Source organism: Bos grunniens, chromosome 2, assembly GCF_055505025.1.
Source record: "Bos grunniens cultivar Pamir isolate PY7600 chromosome 2, Bosgru_T2T1.0, whole genome shotgun sequence".
In the NCBI taxonomy this organism is placed as follows: domain Eukaryota; kingdom Metazoa; phylum Chordata; class Mammalia; order Artiodactyla; family Bovidae; genus Bos; species Bos grunniens.
The window spans coordinates 112,206,053-112,232,878 of record NC_141166.1 but is presented as its reverse complement, the minus strand read 5'-3'; the positions used below and the strand labels follow the sequence as shown (position 1 = coordinate 112,232,878).

General features: G+C 36.6%; 1 protein-coding gene across 3 annotated transcripts in view; it reads left to right on the top strand.

Moving 5' to 3' along the window:
- The window catches only part of SLC25A12 (solute carrier family 25 member 12), a 98,504-nt gene that overhangs the window by 33,200 nt on the left and 38,478 nt on the right, over nt 1-26,826 (top strand). For 2 of the 3 annotated variants that reach the window (XM_086358073.1, XM_086358065.1), the window contains exons 4-8: nt 3,216-3,331; nt 11,445-11,584; nt 22,293-22,439; nt 24,581-24,719; nt 25,376-25,469. In XM_086358073.1, coding sequence (XP_086214199.1) covers nt 3,216-3,331; nt 11,445-11,584; nt 22,293-22,439; nt 24,581-24,719; nt 25,376-25,469 — 636 coding nt within the window. Of the gene's footprint in view, nt 1-3,215; nt 3,332-7,855; nt 7,960-11,444; nt 11,585-22,292; nt 22,440-24,580; nt 24,720-25,375; nt 25,470-26,826 lie in introns of all 3 variants that reach the window. The other variant, XM_086358081.1, reaches the window with a different exon arrangement.

The following is a 26,826-nucleotide window of genomic DNA, read 5'->3' as shown; positions in this document are numbered from 1 at the left end:
TCACCTTGCTTATAGTTTCCTTTGCTGTGCAAAAGCTTTTAGGTTTAATCAGGTCCCACTTGTTTACTTTTATTTCCATTACTCTAGGAGGTGGGTCATAGAGGCTCTTGCTTAGATTTATGTCAAGTGTTCTGCCTATATTTTCCTCTAAGAATTTTATAGTTTCTGGTCTTACATTTAGGTCTTTAATCCATTTTGAGTATATCTTTGTGTATGGTGTTAGGAAGTGTTCTAATTTCGTTCTTTTACATGTAATTGTCCAGTTTTCCCAGCACCATTTATTAAAGAGGCTGTCTTTGCCCCATAGTATATTGTTGCCTCCTTTGTCAAAAATAAGGTACCCATTTTCTATCTTGTTCCATTGGTCTATATTTCTGTTTTTGTGCCAGTACCATACTGTCTTGATGACTGTAACTTTGTAGTATAATCTGAAGTCAGGAAGGTTGATTCCTCCAGCTCCATTCTTCTTTCTCAGGACTGCTGTGGCTATTCAGGGTCTTTTGTGTTTCCATATGAATTGTGAACTTTTTTGTTCTAGGTCTGTGGAAAATGCCATTGGTAGTTTGATAGGGATTGAGTTGAATCTGTAGATTGCATTTGGTAGTATAGTCATTTTCCCAGTCAAAAGGTGGGGGAAAGACTTAAACAGACATTTCTCCAAAGAAGATGTACAGATGGGTAACAAACACATGAAAAGATGTTCAAACATTGCTCATTATTAGAGAAATGCAAATCAAAACTACAATGAGATATCACCTCAGGCTGGTCAGAACGGCCATCATCAAAAAGTCTACAAACAATAAATGCTGGAGAAGGTGTGGAGAAAAGAGAATGCTCTTGCACTGTTGGTGGGAATGTAAATTGAGACAGCCACTATGAAAGACGGTATGGAGATTCCTTAAAAAAACTAGGAATAAAACCACCATATGACCCAGCAATCCCACTCCTAGGCATTATACCCTCAGGAAAACAAAATTGAAAAAGACACGTGTTTCCCATTGTTTATTGCAGCACTATTTACAAAGCTAGAACATGGAAGCAACCTAGATGTCCACTGACGGATGAATGGATAAAGAAGTTGTATATATACACAATGGAATATTATTGAGCCATAAAAAAGAATGCATTTGAGTCAGTTCTGATGAGGTAGATGAACCTAGAACCTATTATACAGAGTGAAAAGAGTCAGAAAGAGAAAGGTAAATATCGTATTCTAACATATATATACACAATCTAGAAAAATGGTACTGAAGAATATATTTACAGGGCAGCAATGGAGAAACAGACATAGAGAATAGACTTAAGGACATGGGAGAGGGGAGGAGAGGGTGAGATGTATGGAAAGAGTTTCATGGAAACTTACATGACCATATGTAAAATAGATAGCCAATGGGAATTTGCTGTATGGCTCAGGAAACTCAAACAGGGGCTCTGTATCAATCTAGAGGGATGGGATGGGGCAGGAGATGGGAGGGAGGTTCAACAGGGAGGGGATATATGTATACCTATGGCTGATTCATGTTGAGGTTTGAATGAAAACAGCAAAATTCTGTAAAGCAGGTCCTTCAATAAAAAAATAAATTAGAAAAAAAATCATTGAAGGCTAGTTCAGTGTAGTTTTGGCCACTGGCTAGTTTCACAGCCGTTAGTATTATAGGATGAATAAGCTTTGGTTTTCCTTTTTGTTTTGAACTTTCCTTTAAAGTTTTTATTAGTGACATTTCAAATATATAAAACAAAAAGTAGTGTAATAAATTCAATATATTCATCACCCACTTTTTTTTTAGGTTAATTTGTGCTTTTATTTGCCAGCATAGTTAAACTACAGTGGTCTACAAACTCTTTTGATCTAAAAAGTAGATTTCACAACGCAATGCACAAGCGCACATACATATATAATATATATATGTAAAAGTGAAGCAAAACTCTGTCAAAATTATCCACCTAGAGTATTAATTCTTTTTTAAGACTTTTTTTTTTAACCAAGGATGAACTGCACTGATGCATGTAATCACCCCAGTTCACTTTAATTAAGTGTGACTACACCTTTTTTTTAAATACACCTACTTTTAATAATTGTGAAGATAATTACTAAGTTTGTTTTACTTATATCTCCACCTATTCCTCTATCCCCTAGATTATTTTGAAGCAAATTCCAGGTGACAAATTTCATCTGTAAATATCTCAATGTATATTTCTAAGAGATAAGAAAAATTACCAAAAACAAACCTCAAAAATGTTGATGTCTCAGTATTATCAAGCATTTGTGTTATATCAGTGTTTTCATTTCCTGATTTTCTTATAAACTAAAAAAAATTTTTTTTACTTTGTTTTAATCAGAATCCAAATAAGATCTGTATCTTTGTAATTAATTGCTGTATCTTTTAGGTCTTTAATTAGGTTCTCTTCCATATCTTCTTTAAAACAGTTTTTTTTCCAACTCCAAAATGTTTACTTCTAATTTCCCACAATCTACATTTTTGCTGATTGTGTTTCTGTCGTAATGTTTAATTTAACATTTTTCTTTGTCCTTTATATTTTTTCTGCAAATTGTTGATTACATCTAAAACATTGGTTCTCAATGTGCTAGGTATTGTTGGCGTCTAGTGAGTAGAGGTCAGTGATGTTGCTCAACATGATACAATGCATAGGAGGCCCCCACAGCAGAGTTATTCAGCTTCAAATGTCACTGTTGAGTGCAGAGGTTTAGAAACTCTGATCTATTAGAGACTTGGTCAGATTCAGTTTCAGTTAGTTTTCATCCAGTCTCTTTCTTTCTGTGATATTTAGGGACTGTTGATTATTATTTAGATCCATTAATGTGTTAAGAGTTTACAAAAGGGTAATATTCTATCATGGGCTTCCCTGGTGGTTCAGTGGTAAAGAATCCAGCTGCCAGTGCAGGAGACGCAGGTTCAGTCCCTGAGTCAGCAAGATTCCCTGGAGAGGGAAATGGCAACCCACTCCAGTATGCTTACCTGAAAAAGTCTATGGACAGAGGAGCCTGGTGGGCTGCAGTCCATGGAGTCACAAGAGCTGGACACGGCTTAGCAACTACACCACCACCAACCAATATTCTATCATTCCTTCTTTCTTTATTATCTGGAATACCACTACAGAGAAACTTCCCTTCATCAGTTATTTGGTTGCCCTGAGCTATAGTTCATACTGCAAAGGTAGGTTACCAGCTGATGATATTTTATATTTTATTCTAGGTTGATCTCCTATCAAGAGTTTTTGGCATTTGAATCTGTATTATGTGCTCCAGATTCCATGTTCATAGTGGCTTTCCAATTGTTTGACAAGAGTGGAAATGGAGAGGTGACATTTGGTAAGAAAAAAAAAAGATTATATAGTTAAGTGAAGTTAGTGAGGCTGGTTCAATCTTTAATTGCTAAATTTAGTAACTGCATACAGATTGCTGCTTATTTAAGAGCTAGTCAGAAAATGAAGTTTTAATTTCCTAAAAGAATTTATGTAGATAAAATTAAAATGGTTTTATTTTCTTTAAAGCATTGAACTATTGCCAAAAAAAATTGAGGAAGGTAGGAATGTTGTTGCTTCAACTCATTGCCTCTCTGACACTTTCACATTCCTAAAGTTGGTGGTATAAAATTACCTTGTTCTGGGCCAGCCTGGGATAGATTTTTTATGAAACAGACTGAACAACATGGAGTAATCATCTCGTTCTTTAAGGGGTTTCAGGGTAGAGAATTCAGAGCTTCTCTGGAGCCTCTTTGGAAAATTGCTTCAGTGTCATTTTAACGCCCAAGAATGGAACTGAAGGAAGGAGTTAAGGCAGGAATAGTTAGCATTCTCTGAAGCCCCATTTAAAATTTTTGATTTTAGAAAAGAAGGCTAGAATATTAAAGTTGCCTTCTGAATGGGGTGTAGAAATCCATTTAAATCATTTGGTAGGCACATCACTGAGCACACTGTGGATGTCTCAAAAGTGTACAAACTAGGGTTTCTATATATAGCTATATATTCGTTTTTTAAAAGAGGCTTACTTCCAGGAATTAGTATGTGCTTAGTCAAAGTATCAGCTAATTTTTCCTGCAATAGGCTTTTCAATTAAAAAGTAGTGTTTTGAAGGACCTAGAGCACTCCTCCCTTTTTTTTTTTTAATATTTGAATTTTTTTTCATTGTGGTAAACAGTACCTAACACTAACCTTAGCATCTTAACCATTTGTGAGCGTACAGTTCGGTAGTGTTGAGTATATTCACATTGTCATGAAACACATCTCCAGAACTTTTTCATCTTGTAAAACTGAACTTGAGCCCGTTTAGCGGTGTACAGTGTGAATTGGCATCAGTTTGTGGTAGAGAGACTCCTGAAAATCTGGCTTCCCCTGAGCCACGGTGCTAAATACTTATTCACTGTAGTGTTTGTTAGAAGACAAACATCCTCTTGTTAAACCCAAAGGGAAAAGTATCACTGCTGTGGTGAGAACGGTGAGAAAGTACAGGCATTGGAAAGGGCTAGTCTAGCTTTTGCTGTCACCTTCGTGGGCATATGTTCTAGCATGGCATTAATTGATTTCTTCTGCCCACTGACCCAGTCGTCTTCTGTGTAAGAACATTTTCCCAGATAAATACCTACGCAGAGCTGTTTAGGTTTTTGCGTTTATCTTGGCATTCTCTCTTTGGAGCAAGCCCTGGCCTTTTCTGCCTCCTAAAGAATGTTGACTTTCCTCAGAAAAGCCTAAATTTTATAGTTTAAAACATAAAGGCTTTATCATTTCATCATTCAGCATTAACTTTGTACTTCTAAGAATGCTGCATTTTTTATTTTCAATAGTTATCACACATGTTCGTATGCCTTACTTCTAAATATGGTGCACAGATGCTTGGGAAATCACTTGATACAAATAGCTGTATTAGTGACAGTATGCCCATACTTCTATACTGTGTTCTTGCTTAAAAATTAGATTTCCCAAAGCCAAATTCTAACTTACTTTGTCCCTTTTACCTTGGTATTATGATTCTTTGATTGCCTTTTCCAATTTCTATTTTAAAAAAATAAGTCAGTCAAGTCAGTTTATTCAACAGACTAACAGTAGAGACTCATGCCATTGTTGATTAGTGGATTAAAATGTGTAGGAAGTAGCTGAATGGTTTATACACACCATATTATTTCATGCAAATGAAAGCTTATAGTTATTAGACTCCAGCTTTAGCATTTTATAGATCTTTTGTTTTTCCCCTCATACTGATTTATGAGTTAAGACTTCAAGAAAATGCAAATAGAATTAAAAGCAAAATGTATCAGTCTTAGTTTTTATAGCACCTGGTGTAAACAGAACATGTAATTCCTCCAGATCCTTCAGTCTACTGCTCCATATTAGAGTTGGGAAAATTCTTACAGAATAAGATGAATTTGAACTCCCTTTTGATGTTGTTCCTGTGATCCCTGGCCAACTGGATGGTTCTCTTGATGGTGTTCACCTAAATCCTGGGGACCTAGACCATTCTCTTCCCTAATGTTGAGGATTCATTTTTAGACAAACCTTCTTAACTATAATGAAAATAATCATAAGGAAGGAGAGAAGAAAGCACTGAAACTGTTACAAATGCCATTTAACAAGATTTCTAAGGCCCACTCATTTCAGGCTGTATTCAACTACAGAATTTCAGCATAAGGAAATAATTAACCTGGAGTTAATTTTAATAGAATTTTGGATCTGTGATAAAGGTCAGTTTTCATGTTTACACTCACTTAATAAAGAGAATTATGCTTATATCTTTACAAATGTATGTTTAGGTAGAAAGAAAATTTAGATCCATTCTAACTCAGTCCTTTTCACCTGATGGACTTATGTTTTCTAGTTTGGAGCTTATTTAAAGTATAGTTTTTTCTTGTGCACATCAGGAGAGAAAGCCAGGAGAGAATATTGGATGCAAAATATAATGGAATAGGGAAAAACTATTATGCCATCAGTATTATCTCTATCTCATGGACTCTGATGATTTATGTGTACATCTATATATATTGTTCTCATCTATGCTTTTGTTTTTTTAGATATGGCTTTTATACACATCAAATTGTGTACTTAAATTGTATACATCTTTGCAAGTATTTATATATATAGCAGTACTGAAAAACATTTACTTGAATGCTGGACAAGTGTTTTTTTTAAAGATGCCTTTGCTGTAGGGGAGAGGACTTAGATCAAGATGTTGATAATCCATTTCAGGATGCACAAGCTCAGGAGAGGGTTCTGAAGTTTTTAAAAGAATGAATAACATCATTAGTTGTTTCTTTGGTGTTCTTTCAGTGAAACCTCTAATGCATGCTGTGGATGATTACTTAATGGCTTGTATATCTGTTTCTGCCTGGTGGCATGAGCCTTCTACGGGCCATTGCATGACTGGTGTGTGCTAGATATAGTGTAAACTTGCCTTGCTGTCACTGTCATCCACTAGCGTACTGGGTGTTTGCTCGATAGCATTGGATTGAGGTAACCAAGATAACCAGCGCTTCTACACTGTGTTGTCAATAGTTGCCATACCTTTGTCCTAAGTTAAAAAAAAAAACAAAACTATTGCTTTAACAAGGATTCTAAAAAACCCAACAATACTCTTACCTATTAACTAATAAATGAATATAAAACATGTTATGTATTCTAAATTTCCTATTAAAAATCTCATCAATATTGTGTTCTAAAAGTGTTTGCCTAGGAATGGGAACTGTTACAAGGAAACTTTTCCAGGGGCATATCTTCATCCCCTGACTGTAGAACTCTCAAGAAGTAGGGTTTCCTTTTAATTTTATGCTGTTTGACCACCAATATGTATAGCAAATAAATACGTGTTCCATTTGTGCCTCTAAAATACTCTTTTTCCATAAAGGGCATAATAATCAGATTGGAGTGTTTCAGGCATGACTGCTGCTATGGTTAAAAGGTTTAGGAGATGGAAGTCTAGATATGAAAAATGTCGTATCCTCTGTCAGTGGGAACAAAGCTATAGACATGGTATAATATGAAATCCTAATGGTAATAAATACCTAGTTTCACTTGGTAAGAATGAGAGCTTCACTTGGGTGTTCAAATTAAATCAGTAAGAATTTTTGAGACTCAGATATTACAGAGAAGGTCACATTAGTACTCCAGACTGCTAGAGTAGCTTAGAGTTTGAGGTAAAAAAAGGACATGGTATCACTTGTTTTTATGCCAGTTGGTGATAGATTGTTGAAGCATCTACCTTCTATAGTAATAGATGCTCTTTAAATGTAAACTCATTTTTCCTGAGAAATGGACCTTTACATATATTTGGCAGCAGGACTACTGTGTGGACTGATTGTACAGTAGTCCCTTTTGGAGGTAGGTAAAAGGGTTAATAGAAATACTTCTCCCTCAGTAAAACAGAGAAGGTCACCCCAGAAATTAACAAGCCACCTGAAGTAGGACTTAGAAGTCTGGCTTGACATGCTGTGTTGGCTGGGACTTCTACAAGCTCCTGTTGTTGATCTTTTTATTGTTGTTGTTTGTTTTCCTTTGTTTTCTTTTTCAGTCTCTTAGTTGTTCCTCTTCTTTCCCCTCAAGTTTTCCTTCTCTGAGAAACTCTTCCACAAGTCTTGCCATTGTTTTTGTTCAGTTATACACAAGGATATTCATTGTTCATGGTGGGAGTCCTTTTAAAAGCCTCTCTGACTTCACTTTAAGAACTGTGCAGGTGAAACTCAGCTGTTGAGGACTCTCTTTTTTCCCCTCTGACAATAAAAATGTTTGCTCTCAAGCCTATAAGCTGGAAGCAGTGGTTCCTGCTGGGCTGGAATCCTTGGAATCAGGATGTCGTTGGGCTGATGGTAGGTGGGCTGTGTCACAGGGCTGATGGCTTGTATACCTACAGGAGGAGTTCTCTGGCCACACCGTTGGTACAGCAGCTCCTTCCAGGCTCATTCATGGAACAGGCATGGTGGCAGTCTTGGAGAAGAGTGCCAGCCCCGGTCAGAGGTAATTTTGTACTGCAGAAAGGTGAACAAGACCAGTAGGAAGCTCCCATAAGGACCAGGGGAGGGATGAGGGTGGATAAGATGGGGAGACGCAGTGTGGGCTGCTGGGGAAATTAAAACCTCTGTTAAGACATATTTACCTAATATATATGCTTCAGTGTATTTCATTTAGTCCAATCATCATAAGTGACTGATACAGCTAAATTGACTAATGTTATAGGTCTGTGAACATTTTTGCTTAATCACAGTTGTCACCATTTACCTGCCCTCCTGACAAATCATTGTGCTCCTCTCCTTTAAGCAAAGAGAACATGATAGGCTACTTTTATATCTGACCCTGTTTCCCATTTCAAAGGAATTATAAACCATCTCTTTTATAAGCCCATGCTCCGCAGGAAGTGAAAAAGTGGTCTTTTGTTTTCTGTATGTCAGAAAACAAATGGATTCCTATTTCCCTTAGCAATGCCAACCTGATATAAAACACTCGATCATGATCCTGTTGCCAATAAGTTGTGACTCTCTTATCGCTTTCATCCAAGCCAGAACTGTGGCCACTGAAATAGCACTGCTTAGAGAGCTAAAGACCTTTGTTTGCCACTGGAAAGACGGGATTCTCTCTGGGGAGAAACTTACTATGTAGTTTCAGTTGGATACATTGGGTGTTTTTGAGATTATTGGTGCCCCCTTTCATGTCATACAGAGCCTGATAAAACTGCATAAGAGGAGGTCATTAGTGCTTTGGGCTATTGCCTCAGTATTAAGCTCTCCAGTTCTGGAGCTTTTGTATAACTTTTTTTTTTTTTGATAAGCATATCCTGGTAAAAGTAAAGTGGTAATTATGAATTTGACTTTAAAACAGTAGTTGTACTAATTATTTCTCTAAGCTTCCTGATTTAGCCTTAGGGAGTTGGTAGTGGAAACAGTGGAGAAGGAAATGGCACCCCACTCCAGTACTCTTGCCTGGAGAATCCCATGGACGGAGAAGCCTGGTAGGCTGTAGTCCATGGGGTCGCACAGAGTCAGACACGACTGAAGCGACTTAGCAGCAGCAGCAGCAGTGGAAATAATAACAGAAAGGAAGTGGCATACATCAAGAGATGCCAGAGTAGGTTTGAAAGTTTGCAACCTGTGACATGGCTAAAATAATTAAAAGTGTCTGGGCATAGTTAATAAACCATAGCACATAATAATGGTCATAATAAAACCATGTACAAAACTGTCAACTGACCATTTTGGGAAAAGTGGGAAATGTTTAAACAAATATTCATGGAAAATGACACTTCTATATTTGGAGAAATTAATATGAGTAATTTAAGCCATCAGCTTAATTGTTTCAAAGGTACTGTAAGATCTTATTTAAAGGTTGCTAAGAAGTTTACTAAATAGGATTTTAGTTAAAAGTTTTTATTATAGTGCTATTTTTTTCTGAATGTAAATTACACACTGTAATTTTGGTTTATAAATGTCCTTTTTGTGATAGAAAAAGAAATTTTTATGGTTCATTAAATTTTCATAAGTTTGAAAGATTTTGAGTCTGGTTTTATTTGATATAGTTTCACATGAGATTCTGGTATTTTCCAGTCATACAAAGGGAATTCAGTTTTATTCTGCTATTGTATAAAACTTACTTAGGTAGCAGTAAGTATATTTCTTATCAAGCACTTGAGTTTTGAGAGTTGTGACCTTTAAATAAAGGTTATAAAATAACTTATTCCTTTTAATAATTTCTCTTAATGTAATTAAGTTATCCTAATATGTTTTCCATCAATTTCTTCCTATTCCCTTAGTTTAATACTTAAAATAAGAAAACCAATTAATTTGGAAAGAGAAGCAGGTAGGAGAATCCTAAAAAAAAAAATCTTTGCTAAACTGCCTTAATATTTTTAGCTCAAAAGAGTTTTCTGCCATCCTTGTTATTTTAATAATTTTGTAAACTTTAATATATTTGACAACTTGTTGAAGTCTCACATAGAGTTGAGGGTAATCCTCTGTGTTGCTTAGAATCCCATAACTTGCTAGTGCATTAATTCTTTGCTTTCAGAAACTGAAGCTCACATCTTTGATTTGTGTTTATGGAAGATGAAAATAATTGACATGATTTGAAAACTCTGAAATACTGTTGCTATTTAGGCCAGAAATAGATGCTACATTCCATTTGAAAGAAAAGATGAGAATCCCATCTCCCCAGTGACATCCAATGCCGCCTTCCAACTGACCGATCGCTGTGACCTATTCAGAGCTGTCGTGTTGAGTCCAAACTGGTAGGATTTCCAGTTCAGGATTCTTACACTTCCCCTACTTCCCCACCATAGCAATGCTTTTATCAAGAAAAAGTATGTTAAAGCTAAAGGGAATCCATTAAACCATTTACAATGTGAGATTTATATCTGTTTAGAGAATTTTCAGAAATTAGATAAAATAGCGTAGTTGGAGATTATAAAACATTAAGCTTGTATTTACTAATTCTTAATATAATTGATAGCTATAGATAGTAAAACCCTTTCACTAATATAATTGGCTTAAATTTGAAAATAATTTTGTTCTTAAGACATCAGTAAAAGAGGCTTCCTGCTTTCTTAACTTTGTTAATGATTTTTTTTTTTTTTTTTGGCATGAGCTTCTAAATTAGTCTATCCAGTCTATGCTTGTTAAAGTACCAGTCATTTGTGAATTGACTTTTCTAGTAAGTGTAGAACTCTGTAAGAAAGTGAATGCCATTGTCAGTGCATGAAGACAAGCTGTCAGAGGGTTTTGGTTGTATATTACATGGTGTGACTGGTTCCTATCTAAAAGTTAGTATACTGTGTTTAGTCCTTCTTTATTTAAAAGTGAATCACTAATTTCACTTATCTTAAAATATTTTAATAGCTGAGACTAATAATCATGGTTTTTACGGGGATTTTGAAGCTTTGTGTCAAGACCATATTTTTGACAATATCAGAAGCTTTTAATAAGGTGCTTGCTGCTGAGCTAATGATATGCTTTGGGTAGTATTTCTTATACCTATCTTCAATAGATATATTCAGGCTAGTGTGAATGTAATAATCAAGCCTCAATCAAGCCATACTTAGTATGACAAATATTGCATTATACCGTAATTTAGGTATTCATGCTTCTGATAAAGGGCTTAATTCGACTCCTTGAGGAACCGGGAAAACACTATTGATTTTATACTGGAATGCAAAGTAGCAGCCATTTATAGTGCAAGATATAAATCACTAACTAATTAAAATTAAATCAAGAGAAATTAAGAATCTCATGGCCTTATATGTAATGGTACACAATCTTAACTGTAAAATTATATTTTGTATCAATTGTGTTCCTGTGCATGGGTTTCTGGGCACAAAAAATTTTGCAGCTAATCTTAATAGAAGCAGATAATATTGACTTTTAAAATTTCTCTTAATTTCTTTCTGTAGGAACATTGCAGTGGACTAAACTACTTATTCCAGATATAATTTATTTATTTTTATTTTCCTTTTCAAGAAAATGTCAAAGAAATTTTTGGACAGACTACTATTCATCATCATATCCCTTTTAATTGGGACTGTGAATTTATCCGGCTACATTTTGGGCATAATCGGAAGAAGCACCTTAACTACACAGAATTCACACAGTTTCTTCAGGTGAGCTTAGTTTTTCATAACCAGTGTAAATATATAACATTCCGTCTCCTTCCTTTTACTTTTATTAGGTTTATTACCAAGAAATGGCAATTCTCTGTGGAATTTTAACCTCATTTTTCATTTCCCACTCCCAGAGGCAACTTATTTAAATTCTTACAATTGTTTCTTTCCTTCAGTGTTTACTTTCATAGCTCTAAATAATAAACATTATTTAAATGTTTTGAAGTGCTGATACTGCAATTTTTAATTTTTCACTCTTAGATATTTTTAAAATTTAATTTGAACACCTGAAGATTGGCAACTAGCTCTTTCACCTTTCCCTCTCGGACACTTTCTGTCCCCGCCCTCCATATCATTATGTCATGATTCTGCTTAGATTATCACATTTGAATCACCACAATTTTGTCAACACCGTGCATGACTAAAATGATCACTTTTCTTAGAGACTCTAATTTTTATTGGTTCATTTTCTGTGTGTTAATGCTAATTCATTCTCAGACTCTGCCTCAGTTATTAAACCCTCATTTTTAATATGTTTAAAACAGAGCAAGTGTTTGATCAGTTTTGTTCTCTTGGAGCAATCCAGGAGCTTTCTTTTTAAAAAAAAATTTGAGGTAAAATTCACTTAACATTAACTTAGCCATGTGAAAGTACACAGTTTAGTGGCATTTAGTACATTCACCAGCTCTAATTCCAAAACCTTTTCATTACCCCAGAAGAAAACCCTGTACTGAAGAAGCAGTCACACTCCATTCTTGCCTCTCCTTAGCTCGTGAAGCCACCAGTTTACTTTCTGTCTCTATGGAGTTACTTATTCTGGATATTTCATATAAATGGAATTATACAACGTGAATTCTTGTGTCTGGCTTTATCTTAGCATAGTGTTTTCAAGGATTACCAATGTGTAGCAGATATTAGTACTTCATTCTTTTTGTGGCTGAATAATATTCCACTGTGTGGGTATATCGTATCTTGCCTATCTGTTCATTAGTCGATGGGCACTTACTTGGGTTCTCGCCTTTCGGCTGTTACGAATAGTACTGCTGTGAACATTGGTGTACATGCATTTGTTTGAATACCTGTTTTCGAATCTTTTGACTATATCTTTAAGGTGTGGGATTATTGGATCATATGATAATTTTAACTTTTTGAGGAACTACCAGACAGTTTTCCACACCCCCTGCACCACTTTTCTGGAACTTTCTGATACCTGACTTTGTACTTATTACATAGCTATCAGCTTGTGATCTCCCTTCACCTTCATGCTGGGGAGTCCATTTGCCTTTCTGTTATGTTGAACCTTCCATTTGCTGGATTTCATCTCTTCATTTGCTATGATTTTTTCCCCTTCTTTTTACTTACTTACTGCAAGGGCTTCCTAAGGAAAGTAAAATAATTCTTTTGTGAGACTTTTTGTATCTGAAAACCTCTGCTCTATCATTACATTTAGTTTGGCCGGGTGTAGGATTTTAGTAGGAATTTATTTTCCACCTAATTTGAAGATAAATCTTTTTTTTTTTTCTTCTAACATCCAGTGTTGCCACTGAGCAGTTAATTACCATTCTAATTTTTGGTTCTCTTTTGACATTTTGTTTCCCCCCACTCTAGAGGGTTTTAAGATTTTTTTATTTTCAGTGTTTTGAAATTTCATGATGATGTACCTTGATGTGAGTTTATTTTTATTCATTGTGTTGGACATTCAGGGGCTCTTTTAATTTGAAAGCTTGTGTACTTCAATTCTTGAAAAATAGTCTTCTATTTTTTTTCTTGTCTTGAACTACTAAATATAATAACTGTATGATCCTTTAGTTCTCTTTTCTCTCCTGAATCTTCTATTAAGTTGTTTTTATTATATTTCTAACTTTCAGGAGTTCTTTTTGGTTTCCTAATATTCCTTTTAAAATACTATACTGTTCTTCTTTCATGAATGTACTATTTTCTCTCACTTCTCCAAAAATATTATAGACAGGTGTTTTGTTTTTAAATTTTCTTCTTCTTGCAATCTGCCTTTTTCCTTCAAGTTACTTTATTTCTTTTTGTTTGGATCTGTTTTTCATGTTAGTAGCTCTTCTTCCAAGTCTGATGATTCTGGGTCCTCTGCTCATACTAAAATTGGGATTGACGCTTATTGGGAGCTTTGGGTTCAGGTACCTTACTGTAAAGTTCTCTGGGTGGGTGGTCTTATGGGGGTCCCTCTAGTTCAGGTCTTTTATTTTGGACAGGGGAATCAGAATAATCGTTTGGCTTCCCATTGAAGTCTTAGACCTGGGTTTTGACATTCTGGTTGCTGAGTAAGACAGGAGGGTTACAGGTCTCAGTATTCAGTGTGGAGATAGTATGTGTGCTCAGTCGTGTCCGACTTTTTGCAGCCTTATGGACTGTAGCCTGCCAAACTCCTCTGTTCATGATCCAGATAAGAATACTGGAGTGGGTTGCCCTTTCCTCGTCCAGTGGAAGTGGGCTTTCGTTTATTTTCCTCCTTTCATTTGTGCCTTGTCTCTCTTAGTCCAGAGATCCTCTGTTAAAACTCACCTCGTTGTCTGCCAGAGTTGGGAAAGGGCCAGAGCCCTGGCTCTGGTGGAGTATGGCAGGCAACTAACTGCTTTATAAATGAACTTCCATCCAAGCTTCCTATTCTCAGTGCCACTTCACCATCACTCTAGGGGTACTGGTGCAGCCAATGCATGAGTCTTTGGCGGATTCTGTTATGTACATTGGATTGCTTTCTTTGCTTTTCTAGTTTTCTTGGGCCTTCTAAGCCAGTTATCATTTGCCTCTTTGCACTCTAAACTTAAAAATGTAGTTGCTGTCTTCTTTTTTTGTTCTCTTTGTCTTTGAGCTTCTGTTTTGTTTTTCATTCTTTACTGTGATTTTTGGTGAGGAATAGAGTTTTAAAAGAGCTAAATGTATGAATTCAGTCTCATTCAAAGCCACAGTATTTCTGAAGCTCTGCTATTTTTATCTCATAGATAGGTGAGATGAGATGCATTTCTAAGAACACAAGATCTTTAGCTTTAGTATAACTTCCTTTATTTACCCTTTCCCTCAGTTTCTTTTCCTGCCCTTTCAATCTAGAAGCAGATTTATTTTCTTTTATTTATTAGAATATTTTTATCTCTTTAGAATATCTTTATTTTATCTTTTATAAATCTGGAGTAGTTTTTTTTTTTTTTTTCATTAGGGTGATCACATTATCTATTCTACCCAGATGTTTTGATTATACTACATAAATGAGCTTATGTGCAGAACTTTTTTCCTTTAGTTGCTTCTTTTTGAAGGCCTTAATTTTAATTTTTTTAACTTTTTATTTTGAAAGATGTCTATATTAAAAAACAAACCATGTACCCATCAACCAGTTTCAACAATTATATATTGACCAGTTATTATTTTTTTTTTTTTACCTATACTTTCTACTCTGTTCCCTACTTGAGAATTTGGAAGCCAATTCCATTTAATCTATAGCTACATATGTGATACTTCAAATACGTATATCTTTAAAAGATACAAAAGAGTCCTTCAACTGTTGACCTGATAGAAAATAGAAAATCTATTCTTCTGACATTAGTTTTGCAATGAGGATTCTGCTTTGTCTTTAACGTAAAGGTGCACATTTTCTTCAGTACTGTCATTAATAAGGCTTAATCATGCCCATAGTTGCCACTGGATATTTCTGAGAGGTTAAGATGCATGCATGGAGAAGACAAAGATATAACAAAGGCATAAATCGGGGGGAAAATAAGCAGGAGTGAGGAAGAGAAAGCCTATATAAGATGGAGTAGATGTGTGTTTGCTCCTGATGCTGCTCAGGAATATACTTTCCTTGGGGAATGCTTTCAACCATAATTTAAGGCTGAAATAGAGGTTTAAAATGCCTGCTTCATTTGAAGGATGATGTGGTTGGAACTGAGGTGATAAAAATATGAAGTGGGTTAGGGAGAAGGACTAAAGTAGAAGAGGAAAATATTTACAAATTGGAGATTGAACAACATGCTCCTAAATAATGGTTCATAGATGAAATCAAAAGGAAAGTAAAAAAATATCTTGAGACAAATGAAAATGGAAACACAGCAAAGCAAAGCATTCATTCTTTGGTGCTTAATAAAAGCAGTTCTAAGAGGGAAGGTTATAATGATAAACACCTACGTTACCAAAAAAAAAAAATCTCAGTCTACCTTTGTACTTCAAGGAGCTAGAAAGAGAATAAGCTCAAAGTCAGAAGGAATTAACAAAGATCAAAGCAGAAATAAATGAAATAGAGACTAGAAAGACAATAGGAAAGATCAATGAAACCAAGAATGGGTTTTTTAAAAAAGCAAAATTCACAAACATTTAGCTACACTAAGAAAAAAAGAAGACTCAAATAAAATCAGAAAGAGGAGACTGATTACAACTGATAAAGATCATAAGAAACTACTATAAACAGTTATACACCAACAAATGAGATAATCTAGAAGAAATGGATAAATTCCTAGAAACATACAACCTACCTCCATTTCATGAAGAAATGGAAAATCTAAACAGACCAGTTACTAACAAAGAGATTAAATTAGTAAATAAAAACCTCTCAATAAAGAAAAGTCCAGGACCAGATGGCTTCACTGTTGTTCAGTTGCTCAGTTGTGTTCGACTCTTTGTGACCCCATGGACTGCAACACACCAGGCTTCTCTCCTTCACCATCTCCCGGAGTTTGCTCAGATTCATGTCTATTGAGCTGATGATGCAATCCAACCATCTCATCCTCTGTTGCTACCTTCTCCCCCTGCCCTCAATCTTTCCCAGAATCATGGTCTTTTCCAGTGAGTTGGGCCTTCACATCAGGTGGCCAAAATATTGGAGCTTCAGCTTTAGCATCAGTCCTTCCAGTGAATGTTCAGGGTTGATTTCCTTTAGGGTTGACTGGTTTGATCACCTTGCTGTCCAAAGGACCCTGAAGAGTCTCCCCTGACACCACTAGAGGAAATAATTCATTCTTTGGCACTTAGCCTTCCTTATGGCCCAACTCTCATATTGGTACATGCCTACAGGAAAAACCATAGCTTTGACTAGACGTACCTTTGTTGGCAAAGTGTTGTCTGTGCTTTTTAATATACTGTCTAGGTTTGTCATAGCTCTTCTTCCAAGGAGCAATCATCTTAATTCCATGGCTGCAGTCACAGTCTGCAGTGATTTTGGCTTCACTGATGAATACTGCCAAACATTTTAAGAAGAATTAATACCAATCCTTCTCAAACTCTTCCAAAAAACAGAGGAGAGTGCACTTCTTCCAAATTCATTGTACAAGATCAGTATTACCCTGATACCAAAGCCAGACAAGGGCACTATAAGAAAAGAAAAGAACAGGTCAGTATCCCTGATAAAGATAGATGGACATATTCTCAACAAAATATTAGCAAACTGAATTCAGTAGTAGACCAAAAGGATCATAATCAAGTGGAACTTACTCCTGAGATGTAAGGATGGTTCAACATATGCTACTCATTAAATATGATAGACCATATTAACAAAATGAAGGATTAAAAATCATGATCATTTCAGTATAGATGCAGAAAAAGCATTTGACAAAATTCAAGATCCTTTCATGATAAAAACTCAGATGTAGATGGAATATACTGACATAGTAAAGGCTGTAGATGACAAGTCTACAGCTAACGTCACAATAGTTAAAAGCTGAAAGCTTTTCCTCTAAGATCAGGAACAAGTCAAGGATGTCCACTATTATCACTGTTATTCAAAAGGTAATGGAAGGACTTCGCTGGTGATCCAGTGGTAAAGAATCTGCCTACCAATGCAGGGGACATGGGTTTGATTCTTGGTCCAGGAAGATTCCGCATGCCACCAGGCAACTAGGCCCACAACTACTGAAACCGACGTGCTCTAGAGCTGTGCTCCATGACAAGAGAAGGCACCACAATGAGAAGCCCAGAGACGCAACTCGAGGGTGGCCCCCACTCCCTGCAACTAGAGAAAGCCCGTGCATGGCAATGAAGACCAGTGTAGCCAAGAATAAATTTAAAAAATGTAAATTAAAAACAAGGGAATGGAAGTCCTAACCAGAGAAATTAGACAAGGAAAAGAAATAAAAGGCATCCAAGTTGGAAAGGAAAAATTAAAGTTGTCCTTGCTTGCAGAGGACATAATGTATGTAGACTACCCTAAAGATTTTATGCTTACACAAAATACTGTGCTGCGATTCATGGGATCGCAAAGAGTCGGACACGACTGAGCGATTGAACTGAACTGAAAATACTGTTAGAACTAAAAATAATTTCAGGAAAATTATCAGATATAAAATTAGTGTGCAAAACAGAGTAGTATTTCTGTACACCAGCAACAAACTATTGAAAAGGTAAATTAAGAAGATTGTTTCATAATAATATGAAAAAGAAGGAAACCAGAGTAAATTTAACTAAATGAAAGATCTGGAAACTATAAGATGTTGATGAAAGACATTGAAGACATAAATGAAAAGATTTTGTGTCCATGGATTGAGAAATTAATATTGTTAAAATATCCACAATACTCAAAACGATTTATGGATTCAGTACAATCCCTGTCGAAATTCCAGCAGCGTTTTTCACAGAAATGGAAAAAAACAATCCTCAAATTTGTCTGGAACCACACACACAAAAAAACAAAACCCAAATCGCCAAATCTATCTTGAGAAAGAACAAAGCTGCAGGGATGACACTTCCTGAATTCAAACTATGTTGTGAAGGTATAGCATTCAAAACAGTATGCTATTGTCATAAAACAGACCCATAGATCAATGGAGCAGAATAAAGAGCCCAGAAATAAAGCCGTGTATATATGGAGAAAGAGTTTAGTTCAGTTCAGTCGCTCAGTCGTGTCCGACTCTTGTGACCCCATGAACAACAGCACCCCCGGCCTCCCTGTTCATCACCAACTCCCGGAGTCCACCCAAACCCGTGTCCATTGTGTCAGTGATGCCATCCAACCATCTCATCCTCTGTTGTCCCCTTCTCCTGCCCTCAATCTTTCTTAGCATCAGGGTCTTTTCAAATGAGTCAGCTCTTCGCATCAGGTGGCCAAAGTATTGGAGTTTCAACTTCAACATCAGTCTTTTTAATAAATGGTGTTGGGGAAACGGGACTATCTTAAACCATACACAAAAGCCAACTCAAAATGGATTAAAAACTTGAATGTAAAACCTGAAACTTTAAACCCCTGGAAGAAAACATGGAGAGTAAACTCCTTGACATCCATCTTGGCAATGATTTTTTTGGATTTGACACCATAAGCAAAGGCAACAAAAGGAAAAATAAACATGTAGGACTACATGAAACTGAAAAGCTGCACAGCAAAGAAAACCAACAGCAAAATGAAAAGCTATGGAATGGGAGTAAATATTTTCAAACTATATATCTGATAAAGAATTCATATCCAAAAAATACAAGGAACTCATTCAGCTCAGTAGCAGAGCAAAGCAAACACCCTCAAATGCAATTACAAAATGGACAAGGGACCAGAATAAACATTTTTTCAAAGAAGACATACAGATTGCCAACAGATAGATGAAAACTTGCTCAGCATTGCTAATCAGGGAATTGTGAATCAAAACCACAATGAAATATCACCTCACACTTACTGCGTTGTCTGTTAGTAAAAAGACCAGACACGACAAATATCATCAAGGATGTGGAGAAAAGGGAACCTGTGTACACTCTTGGTGGGAAAGTAAACTGGTACAGCCACCATAGAAAACAATACGGGAATTTCTCAAGGAGTTAAAAGAGCTACTGTAATCCAGCAATCCTACTTCTGAGTATGTATCCAAAGGAAATAAAATCATCATCTCAAAGAGATTATCTATATTCTTGTTTATTGCAGCATTATCATAGTAGCCAAGGTATAGAAACAAGTGTCCATTGACAAAAGAATGGTTAAAGAAAATGTGTCGTGTGTGTACACACACACACACACACACACACACATCTCATTCCACATTTATGCAATGGAATACTATTCGACAACAACAGAAAAGGAGATCCTGTCATTTGCAACTGCATGGCTGAACTTGGAGGGCATTCTACTAAGTGACATAAGCCAGACACAGAAAGACAAATACTTCTGCTGCTGCTCCTGCTAGGTCGCTTCAGTCGTGTCCGACTCTGTGCGACCTCATAGACGGCAGCCCACCAGGCTCCCCCGTCCCTGGGATTCTCCAGGCAAGAACACTGGAGTGGGTTGCCATTTCCTTCTCCAATGCATGAAAGTGAAAAGTGAAAGTGAAGTCTCTCAGTCGTGTCCGACTCCTAGCGACCCCATGGACTGCAGCCTACCAGGCTCCTCCTTCTATAGGGTTTTCCAGGCAAGAGTACTGGAGTGGGGTGCCGTTGCCTTCTCCGAAATACTTCCTGGTATCACTTAAAACATTGTACATGTAGAAACAGAGTAGAATGATGATTACGATTGGAGGGGGTAGGAGAAATAGGAAGAGGCTGGAAAAAGGGCATAAATTTTAAGATGAATAAAATCTGAAGATCTAATGTATAACATGGTGATGAAAATACTGTATTGTATAATTGAAATTTTCCAAGAGTAGAACTTAAGTATTCTCGTCAAAAAAAAAAAGTATGTGAAGTGATGGGTGTGTTAGTTAACTCAATGGTGGGAGTCCTTGCACAATGTATACATATATCAAATCATAACTTTGTACGTATTTTAAATATACTACACTTTTATTTGTCAATTATACTTTAATAAGTTGGAATTTAAAAAGTAGAGGGGTGGGAAAGAAAACTACTTTGTCAAATCATGTGTGTGCTTAGTCGCTCAGTTGTGCCTGACTGTGGCCCCATGGACTATAACCCGCCTGGCTCCTCTGTCCATGGAATTTTCCAGGCAAGAATACTGTAGTGGGTTGCCATTTCCTGCTTCAGGGGATCGTCCTGACCCAGGGGTCGAACCCGCATCTCTAAGTCTTCAGGATTGGCTGGTGGGTTTTTTTTACCACTAGTGCCACCTGGAAGTCCTTGTTAAACCATGCTGGTTGTTTATTTTCTACTCTATCTTTCATATATTTTTACCAGTTGATTTTTAGTTTCCCTGCTTCTGTTGGTATTTTCAAGAAAATCCAAATATGTGTGATGATATTATTAAATTTTTTAAAAGTTAAGATTATTGAAAGACTTAGTAGATTTGATAAACTTGTTTCTAGCTTATCAACCTGCTAAGAAAATACTTAAAAACTTGTTTTATTGTTAAATATCATACAACTATGGACATATTTATATGTATGTTTTATAAAACAAATGTATAGTATAATGAATTACGAGTCAAACCAATTTTAATGTCTTTCAACCACTGTTGAGATACAGAAAAATATAATTAGTAAAAGGGCGAAACTTCTATCAAAAGCTATTTTAAATGTCAGAAAAGGGTAAAGCAACATTGATTTGTAGGCTTTTATAAATAAATGATAATGCTAATTGCAATGTTTAATATATCTTCTGTGAATAGTATTTATATATTTAGATAGGAATATTGTTTCCAAGGGGTTCCCTGCTGGCTCAGACTGAAATCCAAAGGGAAGATACCCTGGAAAAGGAACTGGCAACCCACTCTAGTATTCTTGCCTGGAGAATTCCATGGACAGAGGACCTGGAGCACTACAGTCCATGGGGTCACAGAGTTGGACACAGCTGAACAACTCACTTTCATTATTTCCAGAGTTGCAAATAGTGTGAAATGGCATCTAATAGCACTATTATGATGTTGTGATAACAAATTTATTTGGATTGTGTCATATGTCCTAGGAAAGAAATGCTCTAATTTTGACTTTTAAGTAGTCCTTAGGGTATTACTTGCATTTAAAAAAATTTAATTACTTAATTAATTAATTTTTGGCTGTGCAGGGGCTTTCTCTAGTTGCAACGAGCGGGGGCTTCTCGTGTTGGAGAGCATGGTATCTAGGGGGCCTGGGCTCAGCAGTTATGGCACACGGGCTTAGTTGCCCCACAGCATGTGGGATCTTCCTGGATCAGGTATCAAACCTGCATACCCTGATTTTGGCAGGTGGATTGTTAACCACTGGACCACCAGGGAAGCCCACTTTTTAAATTTTTTTTAAAATTTTAATTGATATCACCTACTACAAAGTTTGGCTGCCCAATAGTTGAAAAGTTCCACGATCTTCTGGATTGTTCTACAGTTTGTGGGTATCACTCAAAGCCACATAGAGTGATAGATGAACAGTGCTTATGCAATTTGTTATTCATAACTTTCATATTAGAATTTGAGCTGTGGTTGGTTGAATCTAAGGACATGAAACCCTCCGATAGGGAGAGCCACCTGTAATCTAGAAAGTGCTCTGGGATGACAAGAACTTCTTCAAGCAGGAGAGTTACTATATATTTTAAAAGCAAAAACTTAAAGCACTGAAAAGATAACTCTGTTTTCAGTAATGAAAACTTTTCAGGTAAACAAAGGTTTTCCCCTCCCCACCTCCCTTTTTATTGACATTCTGTGACTCACTTTTCTTCCCGAGGAATAACATGTAGTAAGTATATTTTCAGGAAAATGTGCTTTTTGAAAAGACATGAAGAGTTTTGCTGTACATTCAAAGATGTGTATTATTCATTTTTAAAGTAAATGCATGTACAGGAAGGATGTCCCTGCTTTTCTAAAACACACATTTGGGGTATGCTTCCATCAGCCTGAGGCCCTGTTTCTGACTTCTCCCTCCAGGAACTACAATTGGAACATGCAAGGCAAGCCTTTGCTCTCAAAGACAAAAGCAAAAGTGGCCTGATTTCTGGTCTGGATTTCAGTGACATTATGGTTACCATCCGGTCTCACATGCTTACTCCCTTCGTGGAGGAGAACTTAGTTTCAGTAAGTAAAAAGCAATGACTTCAACTTTCTATTTCCTCAGACCTTTGAAACCATTGTCCTGGATTGCATCCCTCGGCATGTCTCCGTCTCATCTGTTGTAACTTTACTCTTAGTTGGTAGGAGGTAATCAGATGTGTGTAAGGGAGATGTGTGTGGGGGCGGGGTGATAGTGAATAGTTTTCCCCCAGATCGGCACCACAATCTTGCTCTCATATATTTCCAAATTGTTTATTTCCATTTACAGAGTCCACCTAAAGAAAACAGGGGAGTATGTAGACAAGGGTGTGCAATTACTTTTTCTCAAGGGCAGTACTTCTCACAGACACTACTGCCTTCACCTTTGGCCTCTTTCCATCCCACCAGGCTCCCAAAGCCTTGCTATAAGGATGGCTCCTTCCTTTGTTGCCTGCAGGGTGCTGTTTGCTAGAGGGATCATCACTGGCCTCCACACTGTTTTAATAACCATGGCTGTGGCAGAAGGTACGGAGGAAATATGTGGGCATCAGCCTCTGTGGCTCACTCCTCTCTCTGCCCCTTCACCTGTGCACTCAGTCTGCATGGACCAGACAGTTTTTTGTTCTTTAAACTGCTAAACTCTGTAAAGTAAGCATCTGGGCCAATAGCAAACTGATGTCATCCACTTCCTCACAAAGAATGGTGAAACTGTCCTCACCGGTTTTCTTGTTCCTGTATTGTACTTATGTGTAAGTTTTTGATTGCTGCTTGTTTTAAATGGAGGGAAGCCAATGAGTGCTTTTGTTGTCTCAGCTGAAGATCATTATCCCTGATTTGGACCAGGGTAGAAAGATCAACTTCTGTTCTTTTTCTTCAGTGAATTTGAACATGGAGCATGTCACTTTCTCCTATACATTTCACCTCCTTGACACCCATCTCCCACTCCCCTACCCTCACCTCGTACCCTAGCCAAAAAAATGAAAGAAGGAAGAAAAGAAAGTAAGGGAGAGAGGGAGGAGAGAAGAAAAGAAAATCCTAGAGAGAAGAGCTCAGTACCTTGGGGTGAGGGAGCCTGTTTAATCTTTTCCAGTTGGGTTAGATAGACCTTTATAGCCTGTTTACCAAATGCCATCTCAGTTTCTGGAGGCATGTGTTAAATAATTTGAATCTGGCTTTTTGGATCACTGGTATCCAAATTCAGGCTAATACAAATATCACATATATTTGGGCTAAGGCTCGTGTGTGAGGGATGAGGGTGGGAACATATGCCCATCATTACCTATACTGTCCTTAATATAGATCTTTATGATTAAGGTTGTCACACTGTCATTTCCCTAAGTATTTGAGTTTTTAATAGAGAATGTTTTTAATCATCTGGATTCCTCTGACTCTTGGCTTAGAAATTAAATGTTTGCAAGCTACGAAAAATATTCTCTTTTGAGTTTATGTCTAACTGTTGGATAGAGGGAGAAGTTACCCCTACCCTGCAGAGTAGGGTAGGCTGTACTGTCCCCCTTCTTCCCTAGGCATGAGAGAGCCTCTTTAGCACTGTTCCACTAAAGACATATTTATAGCAAGTAAATCCTCCCTAGATTTTCTCTACATCTTTTTGGAGTTTTTTGGTAGTTTTACATTTTGTCACAGAGATTCAGCGCTCAGCACAGAGCATTCTATATGTTAATTATAACAAGAAGCTTAAAAAAGAAAAGGTTAGTAAAGTTGATAAAGTGAAATAGTCTTAAAATTTAAAGTTACCACTGGTTTTTGTATATGGGTGTGGAAAAAAACAACAAGTTTAAAAAATGTTTCTTATTATTGTCTGTTGAGGTTTGGATTATCCAGAAATAGCAGGAGTTTCATAGTTGAAGGTCTTGAAAATCCTGTTTAAATAATCATTGGTTTTGATCTGTGATAATTATATTTGTTGTTTTTGACCTTATAGGTAGATGAACCATGAAGTCCAACTTCCAGATGTTGCTTTCTTCCTTAACACCTAAATTACATAGACTTTCCTGAGGGCTTGAAATGCACTGAGCGTTTCAGCATGATACCGACCTTGTGTTTATGGACTGGTTGTTTATCATTTTAGTAATGAAGATTCCTTTGGTTCTTCTTTGAGAAAGTTCAGTGTCCATAAATGTGCTTTTGTTTTTGTTTGTTTAACTTTCTGTGTTGTCATTTCCTAGGCAGCCGGAGGAAGTATCTCACACCAGGTTAGCTTCTCATACTTCAATGCATTTAACTCCTTACTGAATAACATGGAGCTTGTTCGTAAGATATATAGCACTCTAGCTGGCACAAGGAAAGATGTTGAAGTCACAAAGGGTAAGATTTTTAAAATACATATTGATGCGAATCTCAGCATTTTCACTTTTCTTTATCTAGGGTGTGAGGTTGATCTAGGTTTACTACTGTGAAGCCACATCTAGAAAGTGTGTATATTTCACTTGGACCATCATGGTCTCCAAAAATCCAGTTGGATTTAATGGGATGCCAAGGTCAGGAGTGGAAAAGTGGCTTTGACAGTTTTAAGAACCGTGGCCCAGTCTGTCAAACAGGTCAGTGGCAACGGCTTCTTTGTATGAGGAAGGAGTGGCCACAGAAAGATGGGCAGGGCTACTCCTTTTGCTGAATTGTAGTGGGATGTTTTAAGTGACTGGAGAAGAGCCAGTTCTTTCATCTTGTAGCTCTGGAGACCAAAGCAAATAAACAAGATGAGGTTAGAGGAACCTAAAGCGATTGTTTTACCTCTGAAATTACTTTACCTGCTTTTACTGTTTTATCATCTTAACATTTTATCTTTTGCCAGTTTTCATATTTTTGTAGTTATTTCTATGTAGCTGAACTTAGATACTGAAATTCAGTTTTAGACTTTTAAAATAATACTAAAATGCTTTTAGCTTTCAGATAATAGTTAAGGTAGAAGTTTGTTATATGTTAAGAGTCTTTGAAGATTTTAAAGCATTTTCTTTTTCTTCCAGAGGAATTTGCCCAGAGTGCCATACGCTATGGACAAGTCACCCCACTAGAAATTGACATCCTGTACCAGCTTTCAGACTTATATAATGCTACAGGGTAACTATTCCAGTAATTCCTCATGATACTTTTTAGGACAGTTACTTTAATGTGAAGCAGTGGTGTTCTTTTAGTTCATTTAATCAATAGTTTGCTCAGTATATAAGTTTCAAGAAAAAGACACGGGCAGATATGAGAAACGGGAGGAGGACGAGATAGGTGAAGACAGACTAAAGGCAGGGGTAAACGGACAAAGGGAAAGGGAAAGCAAGAAGGGGAGGGAAGAGAAAGGAAGGGAAGAAACAGAGAGGTAACGAAGGGAGTAAAGGCTGTTGAAGAGTGTGAGAGGGAAAGGGGGAAGGAAGAATGATAGAGGAGGGGGAGAGGGAAACGAGAAGTAAGTGAGGGACAGAAAAATTGATTTAATCTGGACTCTGTAGAGGTGGTTAGAAATTTTTAGAGATTTGTGGATATTTGCCTAAATTTATAAAATAAATTGAAGTACATGTTCAGGAATCTTATAACCTTTTTTTGACTCATTGTGAGTGGGCATTTTCCTAAACAGTATATACCATTTTGTGTTGGAGGGTATCATTTTCTTGAAATATGCCTGTGACATTATTGTCATGGTTATCAGCATAATTAAGCTTAGATGTTTTATGTCTCTTTTATAGATTGAAAAAACCCAGTATTTAATTTGTTAAGTCTTACACAAATCCAGATGAAAAAGCTTTGTCCATGGGCATCCAGTAGGACCTCGGGAGAGGGGACTCAGGATCTACTAAGTGATCAGATTTTCTTAGTCAGCTTTAGCAGTTATGTAAGTGTAGGCATATCTGAAAAATAGGTTTTAACCCTAGAACTGAAGACTAGTAGAAGTTGAGTGTACCATAGATAATTTATTGCCTTCATGTTACATAATAAATTGTCAAGCTGGAGTTGATACTGGATAAACCAGCCAGTCTTTGATGACTGACATGAAATATCAGGCCTGTACCTCATCCATCTAGAATTTACATTTGTAATAAAGGTATTGAACATCCTTTATGATAATAAAAGCTTGCAAAGAGTGCTTCTCAAAACTGGATCTGAAGTGACCTACTACCTGGATCATGGAATACACTTATTTTAAAACAGTAGTTCATTCACTCAGTTCAAAACTCAGAGTTTTAAAGAGCCCGCTGTAAAAACATCTCCCACCCCTTCTCCCTTCTACCCTTAAAGGCAACCAGTATCTATCACTTTTGTGTTTATCCTTCTCAAGATACTTTGCACTTAAGCATTAAAGATGTATGCTAAAGAAATATATTCAATGTGTACGAACTGAACAGTCAGTGTTTATACTTTGCTTCTGAGAAGAATTATTTCTTTAGTTTTTTTAATCTATTTTTAGAGTAATTAATTTGTGTACTCTCTA